Below are 27,822 nucleotides of genomic sequence, written 5' to 3' on the forward strand. Positions count from 1 at the left end.
CATTTCATTGCAGGGCTAATAGTTGAGGAAGAGTGGCTGAGAACTTTAGCCATGGAGTTTCCACTATTCAATGACATGTGGTCAGCCCATCGCGCAATATTCCAATGCATACACGAACTTGCTAGCCGAGACTCTCAGTGGGGGTTTTGAACAATCTACTGACAGTTCTTTTGGGATTTTGCCTCAAAATTATGTCTAAACTCATTGAAGAGGCCGAAAAATTAACAAAGCGGACGTTTCCTTTCCCACGTGCATGAAACTTGGACTGTGGAAAATCAATGCCAAGTCAATGCCAACGCTTACAACATTCGATCCGGAATATTTTCCGGGGCGCCTTGAAACAATCTGAAACTGACGGGAGGATGATTGATTTTGACGGCCCATTATCGGCGACTTTATTTTATATCTTAGTTCACATAAACATCGCATCTCGGTGCTGGACTCTGTACGAGGGCTGCAAAAAACTGCACGAATTACATGTGCATTATAGACTACTAAAGCTAACGTCGCTAAAGTCGTCAAGAAGATTGGAGTGAGATGTGATGTTACATCGTTTTCTGATTCGCGACACAGGCTGTAACAGGAAGTGAGAATTTAAGAGCATTTTGCATTCGTTTTCTTGCAACCAATATGTTTCGAAATTTATTTGGAAATAGTGTAATTATATCTATGTCAAAGAGTATAGTATCGTGAGCATCGTTCATTTCTCGTCATACAGCCTCAACGCCGTGCCGAATGGCATGATAAAAAAAAGGTTACTGAAACGCAGTCGTATATGCGCGGCAAATAAAACCCCCCCTTCTCTCCAAAAACAATGCAATGCGCCATGGATGCAATTATTTCCTTCCATCGCTTCCTTCATGAGCTGTTGTTGACGCGGTCAAAGAACTCTCCAATCTTATGCTCAAAAGGAGCAAGGGGATGCTCCTCGCCCAGGCCAAGGTCCGACATCTTGTATCGGGGATTAGTTGTGTGCATGGCCATGTAGCCCTGGACACTCTCATTCCAGGACTGTTCATAGACACCCCTGCCTTTGAGGATCTCGCTCACTCGTTTTGCGGCTTCAATCGACTCGTTGCTTACGTCTTGGAGGACCGCCAACATGGGCTTGCCGCTAGTATCGACACGGTTATGAAGGTAGTTTCTTGTGTCTCCACCAACCTCCTCTTTGTAGAATCTAGGTGGGAGATTAGCTATGGAGCCTGTCATGGTGTTGTTGCGTGGGCGTTACTCACGAGAGCACATCATTGGAGATGTCAATGAAACGGGCCATGTCGGGGATCGCCTCGAGGAAGGCCGCGACATCGGGATACTGGGCCTTGGGGTAGCAGAAGACGGCATAGGCCACGTTCATTCCCGACATATCCCTGTAGAAATCCGGAAATTTGTTGCCGGCACGCGTAACTGCCATGTGCTGGAAGCCGTCGTGGCGCTCCAAGAGGTTGCTAGTGAGGAACTTGAGCACAGAGATCTGCAGCATGTTGGCCATGACAGTGTCGAAGTGGTCATCTGCCTCGCGGAGCAGGATTGCAATTGCCTCGAGCAAGTTGTTTGGCTGCCGCTCGCCTCGGAAGAAGCGTTGGTGGAATTGCAGGGCCTCCTGGACCATCTCATTGCTCTGGCCGACAATGTCGTCGTATTGGACAACGAGCCAAGTGAATAGACCGACATACCCCTGGACTTGCACGGGATGGTTAGGGTGGGCGAGCTGTTATTCCTTTTTCGTTAGCCAAACATTTGTGCAACCATAGCGCGCCAATCCAACCACTTAGAAACAAGAGAGAAACGCACCAATCCTTCTGCGTAGCCTAGACGAAATCCCTTTGCAGAAATCTTGGTATTGAGCGGCACATCAAACTCAATGGCTCGCTTATGCATGTAGGCAAGCAGACCTTCGACTGCCTCGGCCTTGAGCTTAGGTGCTCCAGGATAGTTGAGCTGGGCGAGCATGTCGCAGCAGATGGGTGCTACTTGAGCAGCCAGCTTCTTTGGCTCTTTGGCCAAAGAGTCATCCACTTGGCCATCGTTCTTTGGAAGGAATTGCTTCAATGCCGTGAAGACCCGGCGGTACACTGAAGCAGCCGTGTGGTAGCCTGACCCGGCGTGGCTTTTCCGTGCGACGACCATTTTGGTATAAGTTGTTGGATAGCACCAAATACAAATAAATGTGGAAAACTGATATTTGAGAAGATCTAGGCCAGTGTGGCTTGATAGAAAAAAGCAAACAAAGACTTGGAGAATATGGGGAGTGGAAAAAGCAAGTATTCTCTTAAGCTGATATGAGGATAGACTTGAGGCTAGAGTTGAGGTGAAACGCACCAGACGGGGGAAACCTTGGATCTTTATTCATAGCGTGAGCCCTCATCCTGGCGGGCATCTCGGATGCCTGATATATTACAAAGATAATACCTGGATGAAATCAAGTTAAATCGAGCAGGCAGTTTTCCCAATTGAGCATCGTGGCCGTGGTCGAGAAGGCAATAATCAACGAGGTCAAGGAATATGGCTCGCTCGCGTATATTGTGGGTGAGCCTAGCTTATGCTGTTGGTCGTTAGTTTGCATGGGGGTTTTGCTACAAATTGGAACCAGAATATGACTAAATGGCAGATTGTACAGTCGTATCTGATCTCCGCCGTTCCCCAAAGACCATCAGATGTTAAATCGTGACCGGGAACCTCTGCCCACTCTGCCCACTTGGTGCGTGGCGGTGGATAGGGTGCGGCGAGCAGGATAGTGATGTATCAACAGCTTAGACTGCTCTATTGGATCGTGTCATGCCTATCTAGGAGAAGAGGATTGACATTTCAGCAGCTAGTTTAGTCGACTGAGTCGCCATATGCATCTCCTCTTCGTGGCCGGGAAGAAGAAAAAGGGTGAAGCCCTCACCGCGAGTGTCCCGGAAGGTACCGGCCGGCAGCCCATTGTCACCGAGAGAATGGAGACGAAGTCGTATCAGTGTAACCACTTTGCATATCATTTGGCTGTTGGTCAGCCTACTCATTTACATACCCTCTCTCTCCCACTTTCACTCTCGGCCATGCTTCCCATCGAGGCGAGTGTGGGGATAAACCCAGCAGACCAGGGCGCCATGAGGGCAGAATTCCCTTCTCCTACCTCTCTCGTACAAGCACGAATACTGTACGTTGGTTGTTGATGCTCACACATGAAAGGGGAGTGGGGTCTCTGAGCAGCCCTGGAGCCATGAATAGCATCAACCCTTGCTCAGGAACACCTCTTGCCCTTGCACGTACGCCCGTCTATCCATTAGTTCTGTATTGACCAAGGATACCTCAGCCCTCATGCAGTAGCTCGCGTTCATACGTTAACGCCGGACTTGCTATCATGTCACTCGACGCTGAAGAGCGCGGTAGAGAGCTAGCCTCGTTAAAAAAGATCTTCAACCCCCCAGAGCATTTGTTCATTGCCTCTCCATAAATCATATTGTGGGACGAACTGTTCCCCCTCTTCACGATCTTAGTTCTTACTACCTGTAGGTACATGATGACGGCCGTCCGTCCATTTATCTGGCATGCGGAATACAGCCCGTGATGGAGCTGGCTCCGTACTGCGTGCGTTAGAATCGGATCTATGAAGCAGGGAATGCCTTTATCATATGAAAATACGTCATCCATGGCAAACACGGCCCTAAGAGTCATGATACCAATGTCCGGTGCATCTACTTACTCATACCATGAAGAGCAACATGTCGTTGGCCTCCACCCGGATTTGTAGATGCGATGCGACGGCGCACATTATCTTGCATTAGCACGTGTTTTCTCTTAGCTCTTCTCCTTCAAGTCTTTTCTTTGTTAGTCGCACAGATTTGCTAATTTTCCCTCTTTTCTTAGGTTGCCTGGGCTGAAGAAGCAGCTTGTGCGTCTTGGGAAACGAACGACGTGCAGTCCTCAAGCTCTTCAGCAGAGCCACCCCTCGACGCCGACACTACGAGTACATATGTAACTTCTAAGCCGGTTTGACCTGTCAATTGACGCTGGTGGGTCAAGGGCCGTTACACCAAGCGCGCCAAGCTCGCGTCTGGGATGGGGTCTATCCGGGGTTCCGCTGGCATGGGTTGTGGCCTGTAGAAAGAAATGACACGCTCGTGACACTCTGGCAGGGCCAAGGGGCTGGTATATGCCGCTGCAAGAGGATTGGGTCATGCCACGGCAGACTCCTCTCACTTGCATACACAGACAAGTGCGAGTGTTGTACGGTGAAGATGGGACGAATCCACGTTCAAGCTGGATATGGCCTTGAGGACACCCCCCCTTTGGAGGCGTGCAGGGCTGCTCTAGAAAGGAGCTCTCAAGGATCATACAAGTACTCGTAGAAGGGCACAAGTACTCCTACTGCGTTCGTGCTGTTGGCTGCGTCTTCTCATTGTTTCGCCCAGTTTGACCAGGGGTGCGTGCAATTAAATACACCTGGGACTGTATGTACTCGTATGGTCCCCTACAATATGAAGCTGTCTTGCCGTCTCCAAGAGGTCAGTTATCCACACTGGCCCGTACAGTACAGTAGCATAAAAGGCGGCGTGCCGGCAGGCGACGGCTGAGGCGCAAAAGCCGCTCCGTAAAAAGAGGAAGCTAGTTGATCGGCCGAAGTGGAGGGCCTCAAAAGTGAGGGCTTTCGCGTCGCCCGATAAATGATGTGTAGCAACTGGGGTTACGTCGCGGAAACTAACCAGTCTAGCGATAGTAGCAAGAAGAGAGCAACACAAAGCGAGAATTAAAAGAAGAAAGGAAAAAGGAATAATTAGAGGCAGACTCGCTGCTCGGGTCATCTCTCGTTCTCGTACGCTGCCTAGTATGCTAGTATGAAGGACGCACACTAGTCGTCACTAGGCGAGTGCTTGCACCCGTGCTTCGTCTGTTGTACGGACGAGATACAAGGGTCTGTCAAACGACATGCATTCCTGGCTATTGATACTTGCTCTTTGAGGAGTTGGGGTCACGGCAAATACTTCAGCTGGCAAGGATAGGCAAATCGACCAAGCATTGGCAAGCCCGGAGGGAGCTCCGTGCAATTGTCCCCTCATACTAATCCTACTTGTCGCCAGTTGCTGTCCTGGGGTCAACCTACGAATACATGGACACCATTACTGATGTGGCTACAGGTACACGGTATGATTACCCCGTACTTACATGTGATTTGTCGAGTACGGAGTACGTAAGAAAGAATTAATTACCCCTTGCATATGCATACGCGTAGTTCAACTGCCACTGCCGCCCCAAGCGTATGAATACCGGTGTTATGGCTTCTTGAACAAAGCGGCAATTCTGAATGGTTATTGTGTGTGTGTGCCTAGTTATCCCAACCGTCGGTAGAATGTGGCACGAAGACTCTTCCCCCTTTCCACTAGGTGGACTCATGTTTGAGGCGGCGGATTCCCAGAGAAAAAGATTTGGATGAGCGGTCCGTCCCTTGCCTGTTAGTATTAACGGGCTCGAGGTAAGATTGTCGACACGTGTGACAAGTCCCGGACGGGCCTCTCCATGCCTCGCGCGGTCGTTCCCCTGTCGCCGCCCAAAAGGCGGCTTTTGAAATATGACAGCCGACAGCGCGAAGCCCGCTTGGCCCTCATTTTCGGTGACTCTTGGTATAAACGCCGGGCGTCCTGCTGTTTGCGTTGGGTGCGAGCTGATGCATCCTGCGGTTTCTGAACCTGTACCTGTACCCCCCTGCCCAGAAGGCAAAAACTCGACGAGTTGAAAGTGGTGCCTCGCGGACTTTGTTCGTCACGGCCCCGGATCCTGTTTCGGTCATACGACTGTTCCCTTTTGCTTTGAACACACCTGCCTACTTCCCTATTCTGTTCCCGTTCCACCAAGATGAGCATTGCGTATAGGCGCCTCGACTCCTCAAAGCGCGAAATCCGCCTGCTGGAGATCCAGTCCGCCCGCAACCTCAATGACCCAATTGAGTGTAAACTCGTCACGGTTCGCGTGACGGACGACCTCGAGTTCATCGCGCTCTCGTCTCTCTATGGCGATGCCAAAGAGACGGAGCGCATCTATATCTCGGGGCTGCCAGTGACCATTACCTCACACTTGGCGTCAGCCATCAAGAACATCCGCGCCGTCTTCTATCCCACCATCTCGCGGAGGTTCCAACGAACTCCGGCCCGACGCCCGCATGGCGCCCCGAGATGGTTTCGTCAGCTCTTTGGCGCAAACTCGGCACAGCGTGGAGAGCTTGAAGCTCGCTCTCTTCGCGTCTGGGTCGACCTTGTATGTATCAACCAGAATGATGAGGAAGAGCGTCACCGCCAGACGCTCGACATGCGTATGATCTACAAGGCGGCCGAGCTCGTCGTCGGCTGGCTGGGTGATAAGACAGAGCACACAGATGTTGCCATGATGACGCTGGCCGAGATCGAAGACGCCATGCCGGCTCACTGGGGAGACCCAGGTGACCGTGAAAAGCATCCTGAGGATTACTCTCCAACGCATCGTTGGGCTCGACCCATCACTCACATCTGGACTCCGGGCCCAGGGGGCGAGATTCCCTTCCTGATGCCTCACTGGGTTGGATGCAACGACTTCATGACGCGCCAGTACTTCCAGCGGCGTTGGATCCTTGAGGAAATTGCTCTCGCCCGCTTTCCCACGTTTCTCATTGGCGACATCATCGTGCCATGGAAGCAAGTACTCCGTCTCAATCGGATGATGGAAGAGTTCAAATACCACCCATCGGAGGTGTTTCAAAAGGTATAGTGTCTTCCATATCTTCTTGGCTCACACCAGACATGAACGCTAACGCGCTGTTGCAGGAACTGAGCGCCATGATTGCTGAACTACCCCTGGAGACGGCCCACAAGCTCTTGGATGAGTTTGCCAGGAGAGAGGCCCTCGAGGAAGCCCGCATTCTCAAAGAGACGGGCAAGAGCAGAGCTACTTCTTCTACACGTTCTAATGAATAGCCCACACACACACGTTGGGAATAATTACAGTGATATTTGTTGTGACGGGAGCGGCGGCGTCAAAGCGGTTCATTCACAAAGTTGGCATTTCGCGGGTTTTGGTGTGAAGGGCATGACAGGATACCCAAAGGTTGACTTATACGCAATGAGGATACCCCATAAAGAATTTTCCTATTTCCTTCTTGGTTCAGCACGATGAATTGTTTTTGTTACTGGGTATTCTTGTCTTAGATTTGGTTTTTATTTTTTTATGTCTTTTTTTTCATTTGTTTGTGCTCTTTATTCTTGTCTAATTCGACGTCCGCACAGTTACATGCGCGGCTCATTTTCCCATCTCGGAGAGCTTATGCAGCTACACTTTACTGAAATGAGATGTTCCCTTTTGTCCGGACTGGGCACCTAGTATGATAACATTATTATAGATCAATTGGTACACGTAACAATAAAAGAAAAGAAAAGAAACCCCCCAGTTTATTAATACATCATTTTTGTAATCGTGCTTTTGAGTGGCAGCACCCTGAACCAACATACCGGAAGCGTTGCATCTCCTGCAGCCAGAAATGCCGTTGGTTGATGAGTTGCAGGAAGACGATGATACCTTACGGTTTTGGCATTGCATCTTACCCTGTATAAAGTTCTTCTGGAATACTACTCCAACGATCCGGTAATAAGTCTATCATTCGAATTTCCGTCATGATGGCGGGAGAAAAATTACCCATCACTCCAATTGTCGATACCAGTAGCATTAATATGTGCCTGTATTGAGTTGTTAAAGTATTGGTAGACATAATTCATCGTGGATTGTATCGCAACTGTACGAGTACAGTAAACATTCCAATTCGGTAATACAAATATACCCACATGTAGTAATTTCTTATCTAATACCTCCTCGTGTAACTCATTGCCTATACAAGTCATTATTTGGCATCAGGCGGGGTCTCTGCCATCGTATGCTCCATATGAGAGGACACCATTGGATGCCAATTTTTCAGTTGACATGCTCCACAAGTCTTTTGCTTCTAGAATTGCTCGGCTTGGAAGAATTCCCAACAGACTGGGCACAGCTACGGAGTACTGTATCGCTTAACGAAGCGGTCAAACCCCGAGAAGCACGTTATACGTGCTTGGTAGCTCCGAGTAGATAGGAGAACACCATGTGGAACTGCCACGTTGAGGGGGTCGTTTTATCCAAAGTACCAGCATATGGGAACAAGTATTGTGACAACTGACATGGTGCCTGCAAGCAAAGTTGCCACAATGGCCCTTACCAGTCCGCCGGCTATATTAATGTATCCAAATGGAGTTTACCCACCGCGTATGTCATCCCATCTTTTGCCTAGCTCACCGACACTTTTGGTTAAATGTCCTATCAAGCCCACTTTCATCAACGACTGTTGGTCGTGGCAAATCCAGGGCCCTGATCAATTGGAACACGACAAATCATCAAGGGCGGAAAATGCCGTAGAAGCCCATGTACTGCTGAAGTTGAGAGAGTAGTTTCCTGGATAAAATAACAACCTTGTCAAGCTCGATATAGGAAACAACTTTATACAGAATCAATGTTGCTACAAGTTCGGCTATCTGTAAGATATTGCTTCTGAAGAAATAGATCTGAAGGGGTAGATCTGAGAGGCCATGTACAGCGCCATCCAGGGAGCATCAGTTGCTTGGCCTCACAATCTTTCGGACGTATATAATACTAGTTTTTTCGTAGCGACGATGAACCAAAGAGAAAGTATTCAGTATATCTCCCCCTTCTAAATATGACGTGTAAAAGACACCCTCATATCTTTTATATGGTATCTATGAAAGGGTTACATTATTCCGCAGTTCAGTCCGGTCATTGTTGATGAGAAGTGGAAGCCAATGATATGGAATAATGAAAACCTTGATAATATGCCCAGTTAATTGAAACTAAAGCCCATGGCCCTTTGACTTGCTCTAAAAGTGGGAAGCATTAAGAGATTGCATTGCATTAGTATTGTTATGCCGTTGCTTTCCCCTTAACTGCATCCGGCGTTTGGAGTATTTTGCATGGCCAAGTCCCAGATAGGCAACTGAGTTACCAACAGTCATTGGAGAAGTTGATATTATAATAACGTTATATTGACTGGCTGTCTAGGCTATCTCATAATCATAGTGGCCTCACGTATATCCGGCGGAGGTTTCTGAGCAACTTATAAAACTGGCCCCCTTTATTTATGATATGATTGGTCCTTTGATTCAATGCATGTCCATTGTGCTCAGACCGAGGCTGTAAGTTGGTTTGTAACATTATGAGCATGTAGTTACACCGTTAAGAGCATCCTGATTGCAATCATTCAGATTGTTTGTGCATGGGCTGGATGTCTAATAGTACATTATTAGCAAAAGAACAAACCTTGATTAAAATCTGAACAGAGGATTTGCTTACAGGGCAGTCCGAAAAGGTATCCGTTGGATTGCCATTGAAATCAAGCGAATGGCAGCTTCCGGCACCAAAGGCACCACCAAAGAAGCATTTTCCTGGGCCTATCGCAAGAGCTGTAGGCGCAAACAGAATGGCTGCGGCAACGAGATTGATGTTGAACTGCATGTTGAAATTGTTAAAGTATATTGAGAATGTGTTGTCTTCAAAACAAGTGTGGTGATATGAATTGCTGCTTGGAACTGTAGCTTGGGCTCAGCTTCTTTATACTTCTTTTTCTTCTCCAAAACTGCATAGATATATATAGCAACGAGATCAACACTCGATTGCCTTGATTGCTATACAATCCTCTAAATGCACGGCTTTGACGTGTCGATCAAGTCTGAGTAAGCTTAACGTTACGTTAGCAAGGCTAATGTGAAGTTAATTTGGCGTAGTGCCATTGTTTCAAGATGTTGAAGAAAGGTAATCGCACTGCTGATCTACTGTAAATAGCATCACATCAATTGACTCGATTGGTGGCTCTTGATTACCATGTACTCTCCAGGTCGGGAAAAGAAGACTGACACGCCATGATCCGATTCGCATATACGAGTTTTGCCCTCCATTGTAAGCTTCTACTACGCTGCCAATTGGGTCATTGTACTAGTGCGGGCTACTTTAAGAGTGAGGACAAATGCTGCTGCTCTTTTTAGAATACGAGATTCAGTGCCAGCCATACTCTACAGGTTCAGAAAATGCATCTCCAGGTCAGGTGCTGGCAAGACACCCATTTCAGAACAATCTGCTGGTCACAGAAGGCATCTGAGATCAACACCATTTGCATCTCTGTAACTTGTTGCAGTGCTCTCCAGCCCTACGCCCCTCAGCTCTCTGACTTACAGGCTGACATGAACATTGGGGTACAGAAACAAGGCTACCAGCTGAGGGCTAATTGGTTTACTTTTTGCCGTACTTGAAAATATACTCCGTACTACGTGCGATAAATTTGGAATATAGTTTAAAGTTAAACTGAGCCTCCCCTTACGCCGTCTGAACCCATGAATAGCAGATCATCTTCAATGTTGTTTCGTATGGCCTAGCTAACCTACGCTATGCAAGGGCTTAGATGACATTAGGGGGCTCAGTTGTTCAACACAGCCATTCACTAGTAATTGGTGCATTTTCTCAACCTGGAAAGTACAAGGCAATAATCGCCCGTACAAAAAGTGGCGCTGACATGCCGCTTACCAGTCCGCCAGCTAAAGGACAAAAAGACAGTTCACGCACCACGCAATTCGCACTCCATACTTCTTATGTTGGCACGTTTTGCACCTAGCTCACCGACATTTTGATATAAATTTTTGTCGCTGCCCACTTCTACCATCTTGCCGTTGGCCGTGGCAAAATCCGGATTGTCACGGCATCATTTCTATTCGCCAACATACCTGCTAGCTGGGCGCAATTTTTCAGGTGTTGGTTCCAGTGCGGGCGGAGCTCATATTCAGGGGAACCGTGGGGGAAGAAATCATACTCTGGTGGAAAGGGTGAGTATTTGTGATACTGCAACTCTGTAGACTGCAACACTGGGTATGACTGGATCCATTAGTCTACTCTAGTGTGCTGTCGGTCGTCAACGTTGAAGAAATTATTTCCTTGGCTGTTGTTGGCTCTAAAGATACCCGTGAATCGAACCATACATGCAGTAAATTGCATCAAGGATGTCAAATAAAGCCTCACGCCGAAGCCGGTGGTAGCACCGCCAGGAAATTACCACTACCTAGATGATATGGACAGAGATACCGATATCTTCGCTTTCTTCATGGTCGATGAACCGATCCGAGGATAAATTTCCTCTTCTAGAAAAAGAAAATAACGACCGGGTGCATTTATGCTTTGCGATATGATGGCTGTGAACAAGGTAAGCTCACATTATCGATAACGCCATCCATGTGAGCTGTCAAGGGTTGGAGGATTAGTAAAGCATCTCTACAACGAGGTATATGGGAGTCTCTGAGCATTTATTGGTGAGTATACACGCAACTTCCCGAGCAATTGGGCGTTCTCAGAGTAGAAAGACACGAGAGCAGGTAAACAATTGAGTTGATGCCCCCATCTAGTCATTGACGGGATATTTATTCATGCTCATTGCTGGCTTTTAGACGAGACAGTGATTAATTTGTTCTGCTTTAACGGAATTGAAGCGATAAATCTGCTACTAAAATATATAAGTTGCTGGTTTTGAAGATGTTTCTACATGGTTTGTCACTGATAACTGGTAGATTTAACCAAATCTACTAAATTAGACGGCTGTTCTGGAAACTTGTCTCACCCCGCATCGATTTAAAGGAGATCTAGATCTATCATGGCAACAACTACGGAGTAGAAATTGCAGCGTAAAATGACTAAAGTGAGACATGCGCCAAAATAGTTTCACAAGCGCTCGGATTCGGTCGCCGCGGACAAAAAAACTCGATATGCCGTGAATCTAATTTAGGTGAGATGAGCTTAAAAATTGCCCGGACGCGATCTATCCGGATCAGCTGAGATGGCGCGCTTCTTGGCCTGCCGTATTCGTAATCGGGACGCCTTCGCTAGACGCCATACAAACAAACAAACACCACGCCTGAAATTGAAGATATCTCACACAAACTTTCATCGCACCATTGTGATGAGCAACAGAGAAAACTCACCTGATTCTCAACGACAGAGTGGCGTCACAGCATCTTGATCCATGCAATAGGTTTCTCTGTCGACACACGTGCAAACATGACGGGGACAAACCCCAAATATGACTTTGGCGGGCCGTAAGTTCGATGACAGAATCAAGAGCGCGGAAGCCGCCTTTCTAACGCGTCATCCAGTCTAGGCACTTCTGCTATTGTCTTTGGCCTCCCCGTGCTGCTTTATTTCTTCTATTTCACTTGCAACGATGTTGCCGGCTGTCCCGCGCCGGCCCTGCTGGAGCCTCGCTCCCTCACTGTCGCAGAGCTGAGAAGCCAGATTCCGTGGCCTGAGGATGGCATCTGGGGTTTTGCCAGCTGGAAGGTCAGCGGCTGGGTCGCCGCTTACTATCTGCTTAGTCTTGTGCTCTATCGAGTGCTTCCTGGACAGGAGATTTACGGCACGAAGCTGAGAGAATCAGGCAAGCCGCTCAAGTACAAGCTAAACGGTACGTAAGGCGGATATGAAAGAGATAGACGCTGGAGAAGAGATGAAATGCTAACAATCGACAGCGTTCTCCTCCACTCTCGTCCAGCTGGCTGCATGCGCTGTAGGAACTGGTCTGTACGGCGCTGATTTCGCCGTCTGGACTTTTATCGACGAAAACTACTTGCAGATTTACACAGCCAATCTCATCCTTGCAACCGCAATCTCAGTGTTTGTGTATGTACGAAGCTTTAGCGTCAAGCCAGGCAACCCTCAACTGAGGGAACTCGCCCAAGGAGGCCACACTGGCAATATCATGTACGACTTCTTCATTGGTCGTGAGCTGAACCCCCGTATGACACTTCCCCTTTTCGGCGAGATTGATCTCAAAGTCTGGCTTGAAATGCGGCCTGGCCTGACTGGTTGGATTCTGCTCGACCTCGCCTTTGTTGCGAAACAATATCGCACTTACGGATACGTGTCCGACAGCATCCTCTTCATTTCCGCTGTGCAGAGTTACTACGTCCTCGAAGGCCAGTATGCTGAATCGGGGATCCTCGGCATGATGGACACCATCACGGATGGTCTGGGATACATGCTCACCTTTGGAGACATTGTTTGGGTGCCCTTCTTGTACTCTACCCAGACGCGTTACCTCTCCGTCTTCCCCTTGCAATTAGGCTGGGCGGGAATTGCCGCTGTGTCCGCCGTATTCATCGTGGGAGTGTCCATATTCCGCGCCTCTAACTCTCAGAAACGCCTCTTTCGCACGCAGCCGGATCACCCCAGCGTCAAGGGCATGTCGTATATCCAAACCAAGCGAGGCACAAGGCTTCTTGCCGATGGCTGGTGGGGAGTATCGCGCCACATCAATTACTTTGGAGATTGGCTTCAAGCATCGCCCTTTAGTCTTCCTACCGGCGTAGCAGGATACTTGATTCTCCCAGCTGGAACCGTTACCACTGCAGGAGTGGGCGTTGCTACGATGCTGGATGGCCGAGAGGTAGTTCAAGGTGCGGCAAGAGGTTGGGGCATGGTTTACACGTACTTGTACGTCGTGTATTTTGCTACGTTATTAATACATCGCGAGAGACGGGATGACGCCGCGTGTGCTGAAAAGTATGGCGAGGACTGGGACAAGTACAAGAAGACTGTGAGATGGAGGATTTTGCCGGGTATTTACTAATAAGGGGCGGAAGAAACATAATACTATCGTTGGCTTTCTTTACCTTTGCGACAGATGCTCTGATATGGGCGCACCTGTTGCTCCTTTATAGTAGTGTTTATCAGAGTTGACCAGCATTTACCACGATCCGCCACTTTGAACTTATAGTTTCAGTTCTTATGACAACCCTCTTGGTATATGAGGCAAGATTTACGCCTCTTCGCTGGTGCTCAAAGTTTACTTTGTTATTGTTTCTTTTCTGGGCCTCTATATAAACATCGACGTGCTCATCAAGTGTTCGTAGCTCTTTCGTGAATACACAACATTGACCGTTTCATTTTCATATGCAAAAAGACTCATGGACTCCAAGCTGTTAGCAATAGCCAGTGCCTTGGCCTTATACCTTATATGCCGACTTGCATATACACCCACGAGGAAAATATCACATCGTCCCACGATGCGTGATCCCGACTACGTCAGGTTGGATCCTCCATTGATCCCGGGGCTCCGGGGGAAGCAAAGACCAGATAACTGGCCAGAAAAGACGGATATTGTCTGGAAGAAATTCGTTGTCCCTCAGGATGTAAGTTGACCATTCATCTGAGGCATGGCCATTATTACCCTATACTAATATATTTTATCTAGGTTCTTGACCAACCAAGTCCCGTCACAGCCTCAAAAGCTGGGATCCTAAATCTTCCTACGGAACTCGTGCTAAAAATCTTCTCCCACGCGAGCCAAGAGGGCGGCATCTGTCTGGCTCTCACTTGCAAGAGCCTTCTCGTGGCTTCAACACTCGCCAACCTCCAGCGGCCAACCCTACCTCCGGAGAACCGAATTCCCTTTTCGGATTACGAGGGCGCAATTCTCCACCCGGGTCATCGTCAGCCGGAGCACCTCTCACGAAGAGTAGTGATTGTGTTTTCCTTCCTCATCCGCCCCCTCGATGACAGACTGAGACGGTCACAATCGGTTAAATTCTGCCAAGATTGCCTTCGCTTTCGGCCGACGGAACCTAGCTGGTGGGAAGGCAGGGGCGCACCATGTCCTGGAAAGGTAGCAATCGGAAGACACTGGGGCCTCGTGGTTGAGCATTGGCAATACGGGCTGATGCTTCAATGCCCGGAGTGTTGGTATTCCGATCACAAGACAAGTTGTGAAGGATGCCGGAAGAGAAAAGATGGAGCAGTCAGAAATGCCCCAGTAGAGAATTTGGTGCACGGGCAAGGGTCATTGGGATCTGAGAACATACTCGTACGCATATATAACAAAATTACAAGAGCCAGTACATAGAACAACCCATGTAGCTTTTGATCCCTTCAACTCACCCATAGTCCTTCTTCAATACAGTACACATTTTTTACATATTCATGGGAAATTCAACCTTGTCATTCATCTCAGGAAATAGAGGATGAAGCAAAAACCCACAAATTGATCTATCCCATTGCCAAGAACCAGTGTTCCCCCACGGAGAGAAGACAGAGCAGTCAACCATGATGAAAGCATAGACATCAATAAATGCAGCTGACGCTTCTCCACCGCTTGGAACCGGAAGGCCATGAACCGAGCACGGCCAGAAGAAGCTTAGGAGATGCTTGTTTCCTCTTCCTAGGCCAAGTAAGCTTGAATGCATCGACGCAAAACGGCCCAATATAGAAGGAGAGCAGATGCGGGGATCGGAAGCATCAGCAGCCAGCGACTCCCTGCATATTGAAATCGATAATAATTGCGTCGATACGATATTGGATCATGGCGATGCTGAGGCTGAGGCTGAGGCTAAGTCCAATTGACCCCATGTCCAAAGCGCACCGACAATCCGAAACCTGAAGCAATGGCGCGTTTGGAGCTCTAAAACACGGAGCATTTCGATGTCAAGATTTCAATCCCATCTTACACTAAGCAAAAGCCCCGGCTCGGGCAATATTTGTTCCTCTCCCGCGATGCTGAAACGAAGCCCCAAGAAAAAGAAACCCGATCGTCAAACAGGGGCGATTTCAGCGTGAAACTCGTCCCGCGTGTGTCGAAGCTTGAAAATGCGACCGTCTGTGCTGGGCGCGTGGATGCTTCCAATCATGAGCTGATGAAGAGAAGAACAGCGGCAGTGCGGCAGAAAGGGGACAAATCAGCGATGTCATGGAGTAACAGAAATGTTCAATAATAGCCACAAAATCAATATTGGCGGCGATTATTACCATTCGACAAATTGAATTGCTCGTACAGGATGCAATTGCTTCGGGCTTGTGACTGACCCGGAACTCGGGCGCATTGACACATCCCAAATTGGCAATTTTGATGCTCAAATTCATCCGGACATGCCAGCGTCGATCTGGAACGCACTCAATCGAGGCCTGTATCTCGTGTATACCGAATCACATGAAACCTCTTTGTTTTCTACAACTCTCGCGACATGTCAATTGAAACATCACAACGTCTATTTCGACCTCTGTTTCCTCCCCTCGCCTCATTAAACTCACATCTCCGAATCTCCATCACTAACATGTGAAGAATAAAAATGCCACTATTCCAGAAACTAACCCCACCAGCCGATCGCCGCAAAACATTAGGCGCATGAACTTGGAAACCCCATTGTCGCAGAAATCAGCGCCTCCCGAAAACACCCCCTTGCCTCCATGTCTTCCTCCCCCCACACTCTACATCTCTTTACGCCTCTCTCAATGGATCCCCCTGGGAGAAGCGCATAGACGCAGCAGAATGTGATCAAACGTTGCCTGGTTTCGAGACCTTCGCCCCCTTGTTTGGAGCGCCGCCCGCCATGTAGTCTATCCGAGTCCGTGTCAAGCATAAGCGTCCGTGTCAGTGACAGAGAGCATCTTTCGCCCGGCCCTTCGGCCAGATTTTCGCCAGGGCAGGGGAAGTCGAGACGCTGAATCGAGCTTGTTAGTTTTAGTCTCGCGAAACAAAAAAGTAAAAAAATAATTAATCCAAACAGAAAGTTGCGATCCATCGTGTATAAGAGGAGCCATGAGCCCGGCCTGATACAGACTTCCTTCCTTTCTTCCCCATCACCAACTTCCACCTTCACCTTTTCCTTCAACCTTCACTTTCAAGGCCCGGTGCCACTTTCCCAACCTTCCTTTCTTTCAGAGTCCCGACCTGGTGTCGCTTGCTTCGTTTTTTCTTTACGATTCAAAACAACTCTCTCTTTTTTGGAACTTTCCACCACTATCTTTATTCTTACACAAACACAAAAACATTATTACAAAACACCGCCAAAATGGTTCGCTTGTCTGTTGCCGCTCTCTTCACTTGTAAGTTGGATATCAGCTCCTTTTGCTGCCTTCAACGGTCAGCTTTTCTGATATCTCTCTCTAGACACTCTTTCTGTCTACGCCCTCGGCGACCCTGCTGGTGCCAAGAACGTCGGAAATGGTAACGGTGGTCAATTTGTACGCTCCAACTCTCTTCTCACAAGTCTCCCGCAAGTTCAATATAACTGACTTCGACTCCAGATTGGCGGCGAGTGCCTGTCCAGCAAGGACTGTGCTTCGACCTGCTGTGCCTTCATAACTGGCGGTGGTGTTTGCTCTGTAAGTTTGTCAACACTCTCCTCTACTAGTCCAGGACTAACCTTTGCATTCAAGGGTATTGGTGCCCAGTTCCAGGCTGGGAAAACAGGTTGTGGTTTTGGTGATGGTGGTGCTGCTCCTTCTCAGCCCAGCGGTGGCGACTCCAGCTCTGCTCCCCCAGCTGCTTCCCCTGCTGCTGCGGCCCCTGCTGGCTTCGACGCTTCCGTCGGTGATCCCAATGGTGCCAAGAACCTCGGCAACGGTGCGGGCCAACAGTTCATCACCGGTGCCTGTCTTAGCAACGCCGACTGTGCTTCCGGATGCTGTGCTGCTCTCAACGGCGGTGCCGTCTGCTCTGGCGTCGGTGCTCAGTTCCAGAACGGCAAGCAAGGCTGCGGCTTCAGCGCCAGCGGCGGTTCCTCTTCTGCTGCCCCTGCCGCCCCTGCCGGTGATGCCAACAACGCTGCTGCTCCTCCTGCTTCTTCTGCTGCTCCCGCTGGTTTCAACGCCGCCGTTGGTGATCCCGCCGGTGCCAAGAACCTCGGAAACGGCGCAGGTGCGCAGTTCATTACCGGAGCTTGCCTCAGCAACGCCGACTGCGCTTCTGGATGCTGCGCTGCTCTCAACGGTGGTGCCGTCTGCTCTGGTGTTGGCGCTCAGTTCCAGAACGGCAAGCAGGGCTGTGGCTTCTCCGCTGCCAAGCGCAGTGTTGAGCGCTCTCGCATTGCCCGCCGCTTCCGTGCTTAAGCTATGACAACTCTTGGTTCCAAACGGTGGCTGGGATTGAGACAAAATCGATAGTCATTATCTACCTAATTCTTCCACTGTATGACTAGACCTTAATAGATATTCACTATCATTATAACTATGAACGCTCTCATTGTGACTATGCCATTGTGAATAGTAGATGCTTATGAATAAGGACATTATAATTGGACTACCTATGGAGATGTTTAGTGCAAATGAGGGTTGCTTAAACTGGTCAGTATCACATGGTACATGTATCATCTAATGGGTTTCGACTTACTTCATCATTTCCTGCGAGTAGGGCCCCTCTCCAGTGGCCTCCTGGATCATCATCACAATGTGGCTTCTGCAGCTGTACAGCTTGAAAGTGTCCACAAGCCCCTCGTCGTCAAAAGTGGCAACGAGCGTCTCGGGAAAGTTGTCCAACACCTTGCTGTGTATGTTGTACCGGTTCTCCATCTCCATGAACACACGCGAGTCTTGTTCGTTGATGGTTTGAGAAACGACCTTTCGCTTCTCCAGGTACTGATCTTTCATCATTTCTCGGAGCGTTGAGACGATGGCCTGGCGGTTGAGGTCGGGTTCTTTGGCTTCTCGCATGCTCTTGAGGAAGACGGTGCAGTTGTTGGAGAAGAGGGAGGAGAATTTCTCAAGGTCTGCGTCTGAGGAGTCGGGGCGGAGGGATTCGTATTGGGAGTAGAGTGTGTTGAGGCGGTTTTCGAGGACAGTTGCGGAAGGCATGGTGAAGGTGATGATTGTATAAGACTATGAAGGTGATGGTGTAGCTTGCTTTATCACTGGTCTGGTGATCAAGGTAGAGTAAGGTATATTGGGTTGTTGAATTCGTTGATTGATAGAGGCTATTAGTACAGGACAACACAGGGGAAACCTCTCCTATATATAATTTCGACTTCCTCTACCATCTCATGGAACTGGGTTCCTAGCTGGATATCATCAAGATCCCTGATTATTGGCTTCGCTGGGATTTGCAACCAAAGTTACTTTGAGCCACCGAATCAGGTGCTGCTGATTTTCGCCAAATCTAGATATTGCTGGATTTTGGCTTGCAAGGGGTAACCGCCTCCATCCTGTCAGCTTCGACTTGATGCTCGAGCACTTTGTCTCTTCATCACACAAACTCCGCTCCTCGCTCATTAGGTAATTCACACTAATCCAGCTTCTTCCTGATCATCTAAGCGCAACTCAGGACAATACAAACACCGAGGCTGCAAGGGTTGGAAGCATTGATCCTTTAGAAGCAATAGGATCAATGCTTCTTCGCAAAAAACCCCACTTGCAATGCATCCCATGATGTAAGTCGGGACAACTCGCGCGCGCTTCATCTACGGGATACTGAAATCTCCGCGGCTTTATTTCCGCAGATCATGTCCTCGAGGTGGTATTCCGTAGTTATTTACTCGAAATGTCTCAGTTTGTAAGTGTGTATACAACCCTGATTCTGGATTGGGGAATCTTTACGCAATTACATGGGCAAATCATGTGTGGGGTTTCCAATGGTTTTGGGCTACTTGGAGCGAGCTGAAGCTTAGCAAAGAATTGGAAATGCAGCGCCTCGTTTACGTGTAATTAATTGATCGGGATATACCCGCTGAGCTCCGCTAAAAACCCGTCAAGATGAAACCCTTTGGATCTGCTTAATAAGATTTACACATCACAATGGTTGCATTTATTGGGATTTATATCATCAGATAACATATAAATGTTACCTTAACAATGCTAACTGAATAAATGCTGCAGGTTGAGTATAATGGGAGACTAGCCCTGAGGCAAACTATACGGCCTCTAGAAATACCACCATTGTAATATATGAGGAGTGATATCTTCTGAGAAGCTTGTTCATAAACAAATATTGACCAAAGATGGCTGTAAATGGAATAATAGACTTGCCTATGGCACAAATATATGTCTCATAGCATGCACCTACCCCCAGCGCTCAATGAATTCGTCTCTCTTCTCGCTCTTGCGATCCCTTCGTTGGCCTTCGACGGCCGCCAGCCTGTCCTTTGCACCCTCCACCTCTGCCGCCAAAACAGTAATGGAGCCGGAAATCTCTGGATCGACGAGCCTGGGATCATTAAACGGGCTCTCTGCTAACACGCTGTCCCGCAGCAGCTGAATGGCCAGTCTCGTGTCGTTTAGCTGCGCCAGCGCGCCCATCTCAAACGTCTCCTGCGCATTCCGGGCAATCTCGTCGTACTTGTTCCATCTCTCATCGAGAATCTTGGACAAGCCCACCATCTTCGCCCTGACATCGGTCTCCTCGGAAACGGATGACGGGATCGACAGGGTGTACATGAGCGTATCGAGCGGGGGCTCATCGACGACGCCAGATGACCTGCGGCGGTGCTGAGAGCCAACAGTGTTGGAGCGCTTTCGCGCAGGTGTTCCAGATTTGCTTGGAGAAGTTGGGAAGATGGATACGGGCGCGGATGACGACGACTGCTTCACGGGCGGCAGGATCTCAACAGCCATCTCCGTCTTGGCGGTGGTGATGAGCGCTGCGGCGGCGGCTTGGTGTGACAGATGGGTCTCGATGCGTCCTTGGATTCGATCAAGGCGGCCCATTAGATAATCGAGACATTTGTCAATCTTTAATCTTATTAGAGATCAATCCAAACAATGGAGAGCTGGCTCTGATACTCACATAGGCCAAGGCATTGGATGTGCGCATCGCACTCTGGCCGCCCTCCGTGGAGACCGTCTGCAGCGCCGGCTCGAGGTACTGCTGCTCCACAGATATCTGAGCAACGGAAAGTATTTCCGAGTGCAACGACTCGACCTCGGCTTCGAGCGCCTTGACCTCGTCGTCCGTCGTAGGTTTGACACGCCCAGTGCGCTCAGCTTCCACAAGCGTCTCCATGTAAGTGGTGTCCAGTTTAGCTCGGACTGTCTCAACCGTAATCTTAGTCAGGCTAATACAGCTAGGCGGTTAGCAAACAGAGGATGCTACTACACGTAGGTACGAGAGGGCAGCTAACCGCGAGCAGATTTCACGCAGCTTGTCAATCTTGGACGTCTCATCCGGATCGGGCTGCTCCAGCTCCCAGCCCAGCTTCTGCAGGTTGGCTAGGATCTTGTCATCTCCCCGGAATATCTCGCCCAGGGTGCCCTTGAGGTTGGATCCGGCCTGGGTGCCTTGCTCCTCGAGGTCAGAGATGCGAAAAGCAAGGCTCTGCGAAGCTGCCTCTACCTAGAGATGCACGTCAGCGAGCCTGTAACCTCTGATACAGCCCCCCCCCCCCCCCCCCCCCTTCGTATAGCGTCTGGCCATGTTACCTCTGCGGCAACCCGCTGCCGTTCCGACTCGGATTTGCTTTGCCTATCCAGGTCAAGGTCCCGTCTTCGGGCATCATTTTCAGCACGCTTCCTGACAAGACGCGACAGGGCATCCTGCTGGTGGCGAAGAGTCTCGCTCTGCTTCGTGATGCTCTCGGTGGACCTCCTGAGCTCCTCAATGGCCACCTTGATATCGTCTTCGGTGACGCTCTGCACCTCGGACAGGTCATGGAGGTTGGCCAGAATGTCGACCTGGCCGTTCCTGTCTAGCAACGAGTATCTACACAATCAGCGGCTGATCTGATGTGCAACCAGCGCCTGCATACTCACATTGCCAGCTCATCAGGGCTCAGTAGGTTGTCCGTCGTGAGATGCAAACTCGCCCACTCAGCCAATGCGGCGCCGTAGTGATCGTGCCTGAGATGCTGTTGCACCTCGTCCCTGCGAACTTGGACGCCGTATGTGCGGGCAGCCTTGAGCAAAAGGGCCTCGGCATGCACCCTGGTCTCGAGATCCATTTTGAGCCTGTGGTTGAGCGAGGTGGCGTTTCCAGAAAGCCCGATTTCGAGGAGTCGGTCGTACAAGAGCTGCGTGTGGGTGAGGGGAAGTCAGGTTCTGTTCGATGCTGTGATGTTTCCCAAACCTCCACGCCTTATTCCACCCTTGTGTGCTGATGATTCACAGATTTCGTAGGTGACACGGGGAGATGCCTTGCTTTTTAATGATTTCACCCCTGGATGATGGAAGAGCTCACCAGGCTCGATGCTCTCCCCGCAAGAGGGGCAGACTGCTGCTGTTGATGAGAAGCGGTGCAACGCAACCCCTGAAGCTGCGAGTGATGGAGCTTGAGGAATTGACCAATTCGTATTCGCGTATCGGTATCTAGATGACTCGTGTAGGATTGAGGCACATGTAGTTGTAGTTGTAGAGGGCAATGATAGCCCAAGTGTTTGTACCTGAGCTGAGCTGAGCTGTCTTGGGTTGCACCAGCATTCATAGGTTGGGTCTCAATTCGGGATAATCGTGGATCATTGCGGCCCCTGTAAAGCCACGCTGCCACACGCCTAGCAGCCCCTGTAAGCAGCATGCCAATGCGCCACTGCCGCCTGACAGGTGCCCGGCATTACGATGGGCCGCCATCCATGTCTCGAGCCGCATCTTCATGCAATCAAGTCGGCTTCGATATTAATTGTTAATCTATCTAGCCCTGATCAAACGCGCACAAGCCATGTGCATGTAGCAAACAGCCAGGGCGATGCAACTTGACCACGTCATGTCGAGTGCTGGGCCCATCGAATATTCTCCGACCAGTCGAGGAAACACATGAACTACAGCAATACATGTACTTATAGGCATGATGGACTCCATGTCTAGAGACTTCCAAGCGCCTTGTTCTCCTTGTCCAACGTCTTGCAGCACCGACGCTGTGGCCCAGGAAGCTTTTGCACCACTCTGTACCTGTACGGCACGGACTGGTTGTCGTCGGCTTCGAATCAGCAATGGACTCTTATGAGAATTGCGACGCTCCAAGGCTAATATCCCGGATGCCCTCTTGGCCGAGTAAAACAGGATCCGTGAGCGGCGGATCGCCCCGGGACGGCAATGGATAGAGCTTGCGAGTCTCCTCCAATTTGTGTTCCTGGACTAGAGGCCGATCATGAGGCTATATCGAGCAGCTCTAGTTTTGCGCCATGTGACACGGCATCTCCAACGGGAGCGACGGTGCCGCCTTTTGGCCAGAGGTCCTCTCCAGTCTGCGTTGCTGCATGCATGGATGCATGTAGATAGACAGACCAGACTCTTCTGTCTATACCTAGGCAAGACATCTCGTATTGACCAACAACGTCGCTATTAAGTTTGGTTGCTGGCCGGTTCTATCTGTGGCTGCTCTATATAAGCAGATGAAGGATGTAGAGATGAGTGAAAGTGAAGCCGTAAATGCGCATCTATTGAATCTCGGCCCGTATCCCGGTGGACCAAGTCTCCGGACGTGGGACACATGTCTCAACCCTCGGCCGCCTACAGGGAAGCCGGTCCGCGAATCTATCAGACGGCAACGGAGTCTTGTCGATTTACCAGCGCGGTTCGTCGCCGTTCATCTGACGTCTCTCAACGCGGTAAGCCTTGCGGAAAGGCACAGCGCCTGACGACGGATCTTGGAGCGATGACCAGCGATGACCAGCGAGCAACGGCCTCGATCATATTTGTTCGGATGGATATGTGACTTGAAGCTGTAGAATGTCTGCTAACAGGTATGTATTCTGCAGAGATGCGCATAATTCCAAACATCGAGCTGCTCCTTTCCCCAGCCACGATGATGGTGTGACTAGCTGTGATGCATGGATCGATATACGTGGTCCAGGTTCTCTTCTTCACCATACTTGTTTCTGGACATCCCCCATTCACCAATACATCTCGGCCTGTCATTGATGGGTGTAGCACAATGTATCCTTGTATCAAGTGTCAGTGTCAATGAAGGGCAAGTCGGAAGTAGCTCCGTCTTGACCGCCTGCCATCAGCTGTCCGAAGAGCACTGCCCAACCCGACAGCTGGTCGGAGAAAAAGAGAGTCAGAGACCGAAACAGTTTCAAGTTCCAATTCTCTCCGACTCGGCACAAGAATTCCATTATCGGAAATTCCAGGGTGCCGCAATTTCGCATCCTCTCGCACAAGAGCTGCAACTGACTGCACTGCGCAAAACCCCCCCAAGACATGGCCGAATCCAGCATCTGGCGGCTTCGCTGGAACAGGGCCATTGCTCAGGGGGCTGGATATCTGCTTGTCGCCATCATCTGCCTGGCGAGCGAGCTGCTGATTTGGGGCCTGAGCCGGACGCTGGCAGCGGCGAGGCTGGAGTTCTTCTCGACCATTGTGGGCATGGCGGTGCTTTTTGCGTTGAGCACGGCGAGCTGGGTGATGTGGAAGAAGACGGACGACTTCTATCGGAGGTGGCTCAAGACAAGGGTTGGTGACGCCGTGGTGGTTTGCGTTTGCTCGGTTGTGTTTTTCCATGCTGATTCACTGTAGGTTGACTTCATCAATGCTCACCTCGGGGTGGGATTCTCGGTTCCCATGATTATGCTGGATCAGGACGAGATGCTCAATGGCGGCGAGATTGGGCGCGTCATTGGCTCCTTCAGTAAGCCAATACCTGACTCAATTTCGACACGGCAACGCTGACTGTTTCCTCTCGCTCTAGTTGCAACCAACATCGTCTCTTGGGTGACAGTATTCCTCCTCTCCGTGGTGGCAATTGGTGGAGTTGCAAAACTAACCTCGCAGTCGCCCTCAAGAAAAGGCTCAATATGCTCAAAGAAGAGCATTACCCCGTCGTCAACCGATGATGGGGTCAGCTCAGCTGAGTTTGACGATGATGCTGATATCAAGAGAACAAGATGTAGCCAAGGTGGTTCCTCCTCGTCAACCCCCCAGGCTTCAGACACTGAGAAACAAGCCCCCGCTCCAGATCAAGAGACCTCGAACAATGAACAACCAGAGCCATATAATCATGAGGAATCTTCTTCCTGGAACTTTTTTACAAGACACTTTCCAATCCTCCTGTCGTTGACGCTCGTCTTCCTCGTCGGCATACCACTTACGATTGCCATGCACGAGGAGCGTTTCTTCGATGGCTTCACACTATGGTTCATCTGGATATCTTCTGTCAGGTCCCAACGGGCTTTCAAGAAATCTCAACTATGCACCTTTTCCACTCCCCTGAAGCGAGGCTTGGCCACAATGATGAACCCCGTCCTACTAACCACCCTGTTCATGACGGGATACACGCGAGCAAAGGCTTCTATTCTAGGACCCGGAGGCCTTTCTAGGACATTAAAAAAGTTTAGTGGAGGCAGTCCTCTATATGCACTTTGGACAGCCTCCATCAGCAACACACCCCTACCTAACAACCCTTCAGGCTGGTACGGCGCCGGCGATGCTGCCCTCTCCATACTCGAGTGCGGCATTCTCGTCTGGGGCTTCAAGCTCTCAGAATGTCGTCGCCAGATTTTCAGCACCGCTGGCCTTCTCGCCATCATACTCTGCACTATTGCTGCAGCGGCAAACACGTTTCTCTCCGTCCTCGTTAGCCGCGCTATAGGCCTTCACGCTTATGAGGCGCTCAGCTTCGCCGCTCGCAGCACAACTCTGGCCTTGGCGAAGCCTGCCACGGAAGCCATTTGGGGGAACAGTCCCGTGAATGCAATGCTCGTGGTGAGTAACGGCATACTGGGACAGCTCGTATACCCCTTTATCCTAGACAAGCTAGGCGTAAGCAAACAGGACGGCGGCGATATAGTCGTCGCAGCCACTCAAGAATCGGTTACAGATGAATCGACACCCATACAAGCACTTTCCAACCGCAACCCCATCTGTCTCAACACTGACGGCACCTCAATTCAAGCTTCCATCCCAGCTCCCTGGTCCCTGATTCCCAAGTCATGGCATCAGAACATCTCAACAGCCGATAGCCCCGTCACCGTTGCTGCGGGCATTGCTATTGGCATCAACGGCGCCGCCATGGGCGTGTCCTACCTCTACGAAACAAGAAGCCGTGCAGCGCCATACGCAACCCTCTCCATGGTGGTCTTTGGCGTCATGACGGTGGTATTTACGACTGTGGAGCCATTCAAGAGCACGCTCATCAGCCTGGCGAGCCGATGACAATGGACGAAAGTCCTTTTTTCTAGGTACGCTACGGGAAAAAGGCTTTTTGGGAGAGATCTTGTTCAGGATACCGTTTTACCTACACAGGCTTGAAAGGGGAGAGGAAACAAAATTGAACCATGTCGAAGAGAATGACGGACGATTTTTAGATGTTTGGCATATTTTTTTTAAAGCATGTAGCATGAGCGACTGATAGCTATTTTGCACTTTGCACAAAAAAGAAATGTAGATTAGAAACATGGGAGAGATGTCAGAATGTGGATATGGGAGGGACTGTTTGAGATGACAAATACAACAGGATTTGAATTCTGGGATTGCTTTTTTGAGGGATCATGTGCTTAGCTGGTAGGAGATTCTTGATAGGGCAGCAAATTACAATTACGGCTCCATGATGAAGAGCATTTTACCCGTCGTAGTGTCTGTCCCACCGCCGTCGAGCCTGGTGATGGGGGAACGGCGGCCTACTCTGGTTTGCTTACTGCTGTTTTGCATATCTTTTGTTTCTTTTTTCTTAATTCTTTTTTTGGTGAGACAGAACTGAATATTCTCGCTTTCCGGCGGTTATCATCATCCTTTGTTTGTTCTCTTTTTGGTATATTACACTTCCTCGTTTGCATACGTGCCATCCAGAGCAGCATCCTACTCCAATCTGTAGCATTCCGCGTCAGTCAATCGTTCGTCCAAGCTCAAATATACGCCGCTCTTGCAGACACAGAAAAGACATACCTCTCAATCAAGTGCAGCCCACTCGCCGTCGACACGACATCGCTCAGCTCGCCCACCTTGAGTGTAAACGCAACGTCCTCAAACTCCTTCTGCATCTCGCCGCGGCCAAAGTATCCCAAGTCACCACGCTTGCGGGCCGAAGAGCAATCGGACTCGGTGGGAGCAAGATCGCCCAGCGAGGCGGCGCCAGATCGAATCGTCTTCTCGTGTGCCTTGATGATTTCCATGGCCTCGTCCTTGGTTCGTGTAATCTCAGCCTATAACAGCTCTTTGTCAGCCTCCGTTTCTATCGTATAGCTTCTCCTCCCATCGTATCGTCATTTGTCATACCTCGCGCCAACTGCTCGGCCGGCGACTCTCGCGGTGCTTGACTAGGAGGTGGGCAGCACGAATCTTGCCCTCGGGGACGCCAGGCGCGGCGCCCGATCGCGAGCCGGCGCTGTGGTGGGCGGCCATGTAGTGCTTGAGCTTTTCGCTGTCGGTGCCCGCGGGGGGCTCCCATCGCGAGGTTCGCTCGACCGAGTTGAAGTAGTAGGGCAGGTTCTTGGAGTTGGAGTGGCGAACCTCCCAGTTTGGAGGGAGACCGGTGTCAGCCTGGCAGATGGAGATGGGTATTAGCAAGCAGTTCTCTCTCGTCTCTGCAGTCCAGCATAGTAAAGCATGAGCATGGCAGCTGTAGATGCTGCAGCTGGTGCAGCTGGTGGTGATGGCTAGTTGGATGGAGGCATACGCACCATTGTGTCTATTCTGCTTGATTTGAAATGTCGTGAATCGTCGCAAAGGTGAAAAGAGAGAGAGCCTTCTTCTGTTCTCTTCGAGGTGGAGTTGGGACACAAGGACGCTGGGAGATGGAGCTTTTCAATGGGGCGCGGAGCCAATAGGATAGGCGATGAAGATGTGCGGGGGAGAGGCTAAGAGGATTGACCAGGAAGGAAATGGGGGAAGCTATTCTCGCGAGCCTTGCAGAAGAAGCGGCTGGACTCGTGTTTGGTTACGAGTTCGGTGGGTTGGTTAACGGGAGGATTTGGAAAAGGAAAGGAAAATATACGTGTGATGAATTACGTGAATGGTTGCAATGACATCAAGCAATTACTTTCATGACCAAGTTGACTGTGCATTCATTCATTACATTGGTGTAACCAAAAGGGCATCGTTGCTAATCAACACTAGTGTGACCCTGATGACGTTGGGCGTCGAGGGGCGGCGCGATTGGCCTGGCAACGTGGGAACATGGAA

The 27,822-nt window shown here is 50.0% G+C and overlaps 11 protein-coding genes across 11 annotated transcripts; 5 read left to right on the top strand and 6 right to left on the bottom strand.

Moving 5' to 3' along the window:
- Positions 1 to 621: 621 nt before the first annotated feature.
- On the bottom strand, positions 622 to 2,479 carry V8C40DRAFT_241947 (longiborneol synthase). Its single transcript, XM_083215125.1, has 3 exons — positions 1,792 to 2,479; positions 1,236 to 1,708; positions 622 to 1,177 (listed from the first exon to the last, which is right to left on the bottom strand). The coding sequence occupies exons 1-3, from the start codon at positions 2,125 to 2,127 to the stop codon at positions 859 to 861; spliced, it is 1,128 nt and encodes a 375-aa protein (XP_083075221.1). The 5' UTR covers positions 2,128 to 2,479; the 3' UTR covers positions 622 to 858.
- A 1,824-nt stretch (positions 2,480 to 4,303) lies between these two features.
- V8C40DRAFT_241951 (uncharacterized protein) lies at positions 4,304 to 4,805 on the bottom strand. Its single transcript, XM_083215126.1, has one exon. The coding sequence runs from the start codon at positions 4,782 to 4,784 to the stop codon at positions 4,416 to 4,418; it is 369 nt and encodes a 122-aa protein (XP_083075222.1). The 5' UTR covers positions 4,785 to 4,805; the 3' UTR covers positions 4,304 to 4,415.
- Positions 4,806 to 5,603: 798 nt separating this feature from the next.
- V8C40DRAFT_197603 (heterokaryon incompatibility domain-containing protein) lies at positions 5,604 to 7,099 on the top strand. Its single transcript, XM_083211936.1, has 2 exons — positions 5,604 to 6,711; positions 6,774 to 7,099. The coding sequence occupies exons 1-2, from the start codon at positions 5,833 to 5,835 to the stop codon at positions 6,921 to 6,923; spliced, it is 1,029 nt and encodes a 342-aa protein (XP_083075223.1). The 5' UTR covers positions 5,604 to 5,832; the 3' UTR covers positions 6,924 to 7,099.
- A 1,979-nt stretch (positions 7,100 to 9,078) lies between these two features.
- V8C40DRAFT_197608 (uncharacterized protein) lies at positions 9,079 to 9,542 on the bottom strand. Its single transcript, XM_083211937.1, has 2 exons — positions 9,337 to 9,542; positions 9,079 to 9,272 (listed from the first exon to the last, which is right to left on the bottom strand). Exons 1-2 carry the CDS (start codon positions 9,496 to 9,498, stop codon positions 9,198 to 9,200), a joined length of 237 nt encoding a protein of 78 aa, XP_083075224.1. The 5' UTR covers positions 9,499 to 9,542; the 3' UTR covers positions 9,079 to 9,197.
- Positions 9,543 to 12,078: 2,536 nt separating this feature from the next.
- On the top strand, positions 12,079 to 13,645 carry V8C40DRAFT_274209 (ergosterol biosynthesis ERG4/ERG24; the record flags this gene model as incomplete). Its single annotated transcript, XM_083220578.1, has 3 exons — positions 12,079 to 12,116; positions 12,174 to 12,481; positions 12,546 to 13,645. The coding sequence occupies 3 exons, from the start codon at positions 12,079 to 12,081 to the stop codon at positions 13,643 to 13,645; spliced, it is 1,446 nt and encodes a 481-aa protein (XP_083075225.1).
- Positions 13,646 to 14,081: 436 nt separating this feature from the next.
- Positions 14,082 to 14,831, top strand: V8C40DRAFT_264685 (uncharacterized protein; the record flags this gene model as incomplete). Its single annotated transcript, XM_083219562.1, has 3 exons — positions 14,082 to 14,207; positions 14,270 to 14,680; positions 14,787 to 14,831. 3 exons carry the CDS (start codon positions 14,082 to 14,084, stop codon positions 14,829 to 14,831), a joined length of 582 nt encoding a protein of 193 aa, XP_083075226.1.
- A 1,893-nt stretch (positions 14,832 to 16,724) lies between these two features.
- V8C40DRAFT_197649 (uncharacterized protein) lies at positions 16,725 to 17,927 on the top strand. Its single transcript, XM_083211938.1, has 4 exons — positions 16,725 to 16,893; positions 16,958 to 17,031; positions 17,095 to 17,172; positions 17,227 to 17,927. Exons 1-4 carry the CDS (start codon positions 16,860 to 16,862, stop codon positions 17,896 to 17,898), a joined length of 858 nt encoding a protein of 285 aa, XP_083075227.1. The 5' UTR covers positions 16,725 to 16,859; the 3' UTR covers positions 17,899 to 17,927.
- A 177-nt stretch (positions 17,928 to 18,104) lies between these two features.
- On the bottom strand, positions 18,105 to 18,639 carry V8C40DRAFT_264687 (uncharacterized protein; the record flags this gene model as incomplete). The annotated part of the gene is made up of 2 exons (XM_083219563.1): positions 18,105 to 18,123; positions 18,179 to 18,639. The coding sequence occupies 2 exons, from the start codon at positions 18,637 to 18,639 to the stop codon at positions 18,105 to 18,107; spliced, it is 480 nt and encodes a 159-aa protein (XP_083075228.1).
- A 939-nt stretch (positions 18,640 to 19,578) lies between these two features.
- On the bottom strand, positions 19,579 to 22,171 carry V8C40DRAFT_241968 (uncharacterized protein). Its single transcript, XM_083215127.1, has 6 exons — positions 21,950 to 22,171; positions 21,526 to 21,782; positions 21,196 to 21,475; positions 20,898 to 21,109; positions 20,564 to 20,831; positions 19,579 to 20,508 (listed from the first exon to the last, which is right to left on the bottom strand). The coding sequence occupies exons 2-6, from the start codon at positions 21,711 to 21,713 to the stop codon at positions 19,840 to 19,842; spliced, it is 1,617 nt and encodes a 538-aa protein (XP_083075229.1). The 5' UTR covers positions 21,714 to 21,782; positions 21,950 to 22,171; the 3' UTR covers positions 19,579 to 19,839.
- A 1,507-nt stretch (positions 22,172 to 23,678) lies between these two features.
- V8C40DRAFT_286559 (uncharacterized protein) lies at positions 23,679 to 25,896 on the top strand. Its single transcript, XM_083222545.1, has 3 exons — positions 23,679 to 24,159; positions 24,223 to 24,334; positions 24,395 to 25,896. The coding sequence occupies exons 1-3, from the start codon at positions 23,908 to 23,910 to the stop codon at positions 25,855 to 25,857; spliced, it is 1,827 nt and encodes a 608-aa protein (XP_083075230.1). The 5' UTR covers positions 23,679 to 23,907; the 3' UTR covers positions 25,858 to 25,896.
- Positions 25,897 to 26,016: 120 nt separating this feature from the next.
- Positions 26,017 to 27,702, bottom strand: V8C40DRAFT_241976 (peptidylprolyl isomerase ssp-1). The gene is made up of 4 exons (XM_083215128.1): positions 27,321 to 27,702; positions 26,917 to 27,180; positions 26,587 to 26,843; positions 26,017 to 26,509 (listed from the first exon to the last, which is right to left on the bottom strand). Exons 1-4 carry the CDS (start codon positions 27,321 to 27,323, stop codon positions 26,500 to 26,502), a joined length of 534 nt encoding a protein of 177 aa, XP_083075231.1. The 5' UTR covers positions 27,324 to 27,702; the 3' UTR covers positions 26,017 to 26,499.
- Between the last annotated feature and the right edge of the window lie 120 nt (positions 27,703 to 27,822).

The sequence above is a fragment of the Trichoderma camerunense genome, assembly GCF_050948025.1.
Source record: "Trichoderma camerunense strain CBS 138272 chromosome Unknown V8C40scaffold_6, whole genome shotgun sequence".
NCBI lineage: Eukaryota > Fungi > Ascomycota > Sordariomycetes > Hypocreales > Hypocreaceae > Trichoderma > Trichoderma camerunense.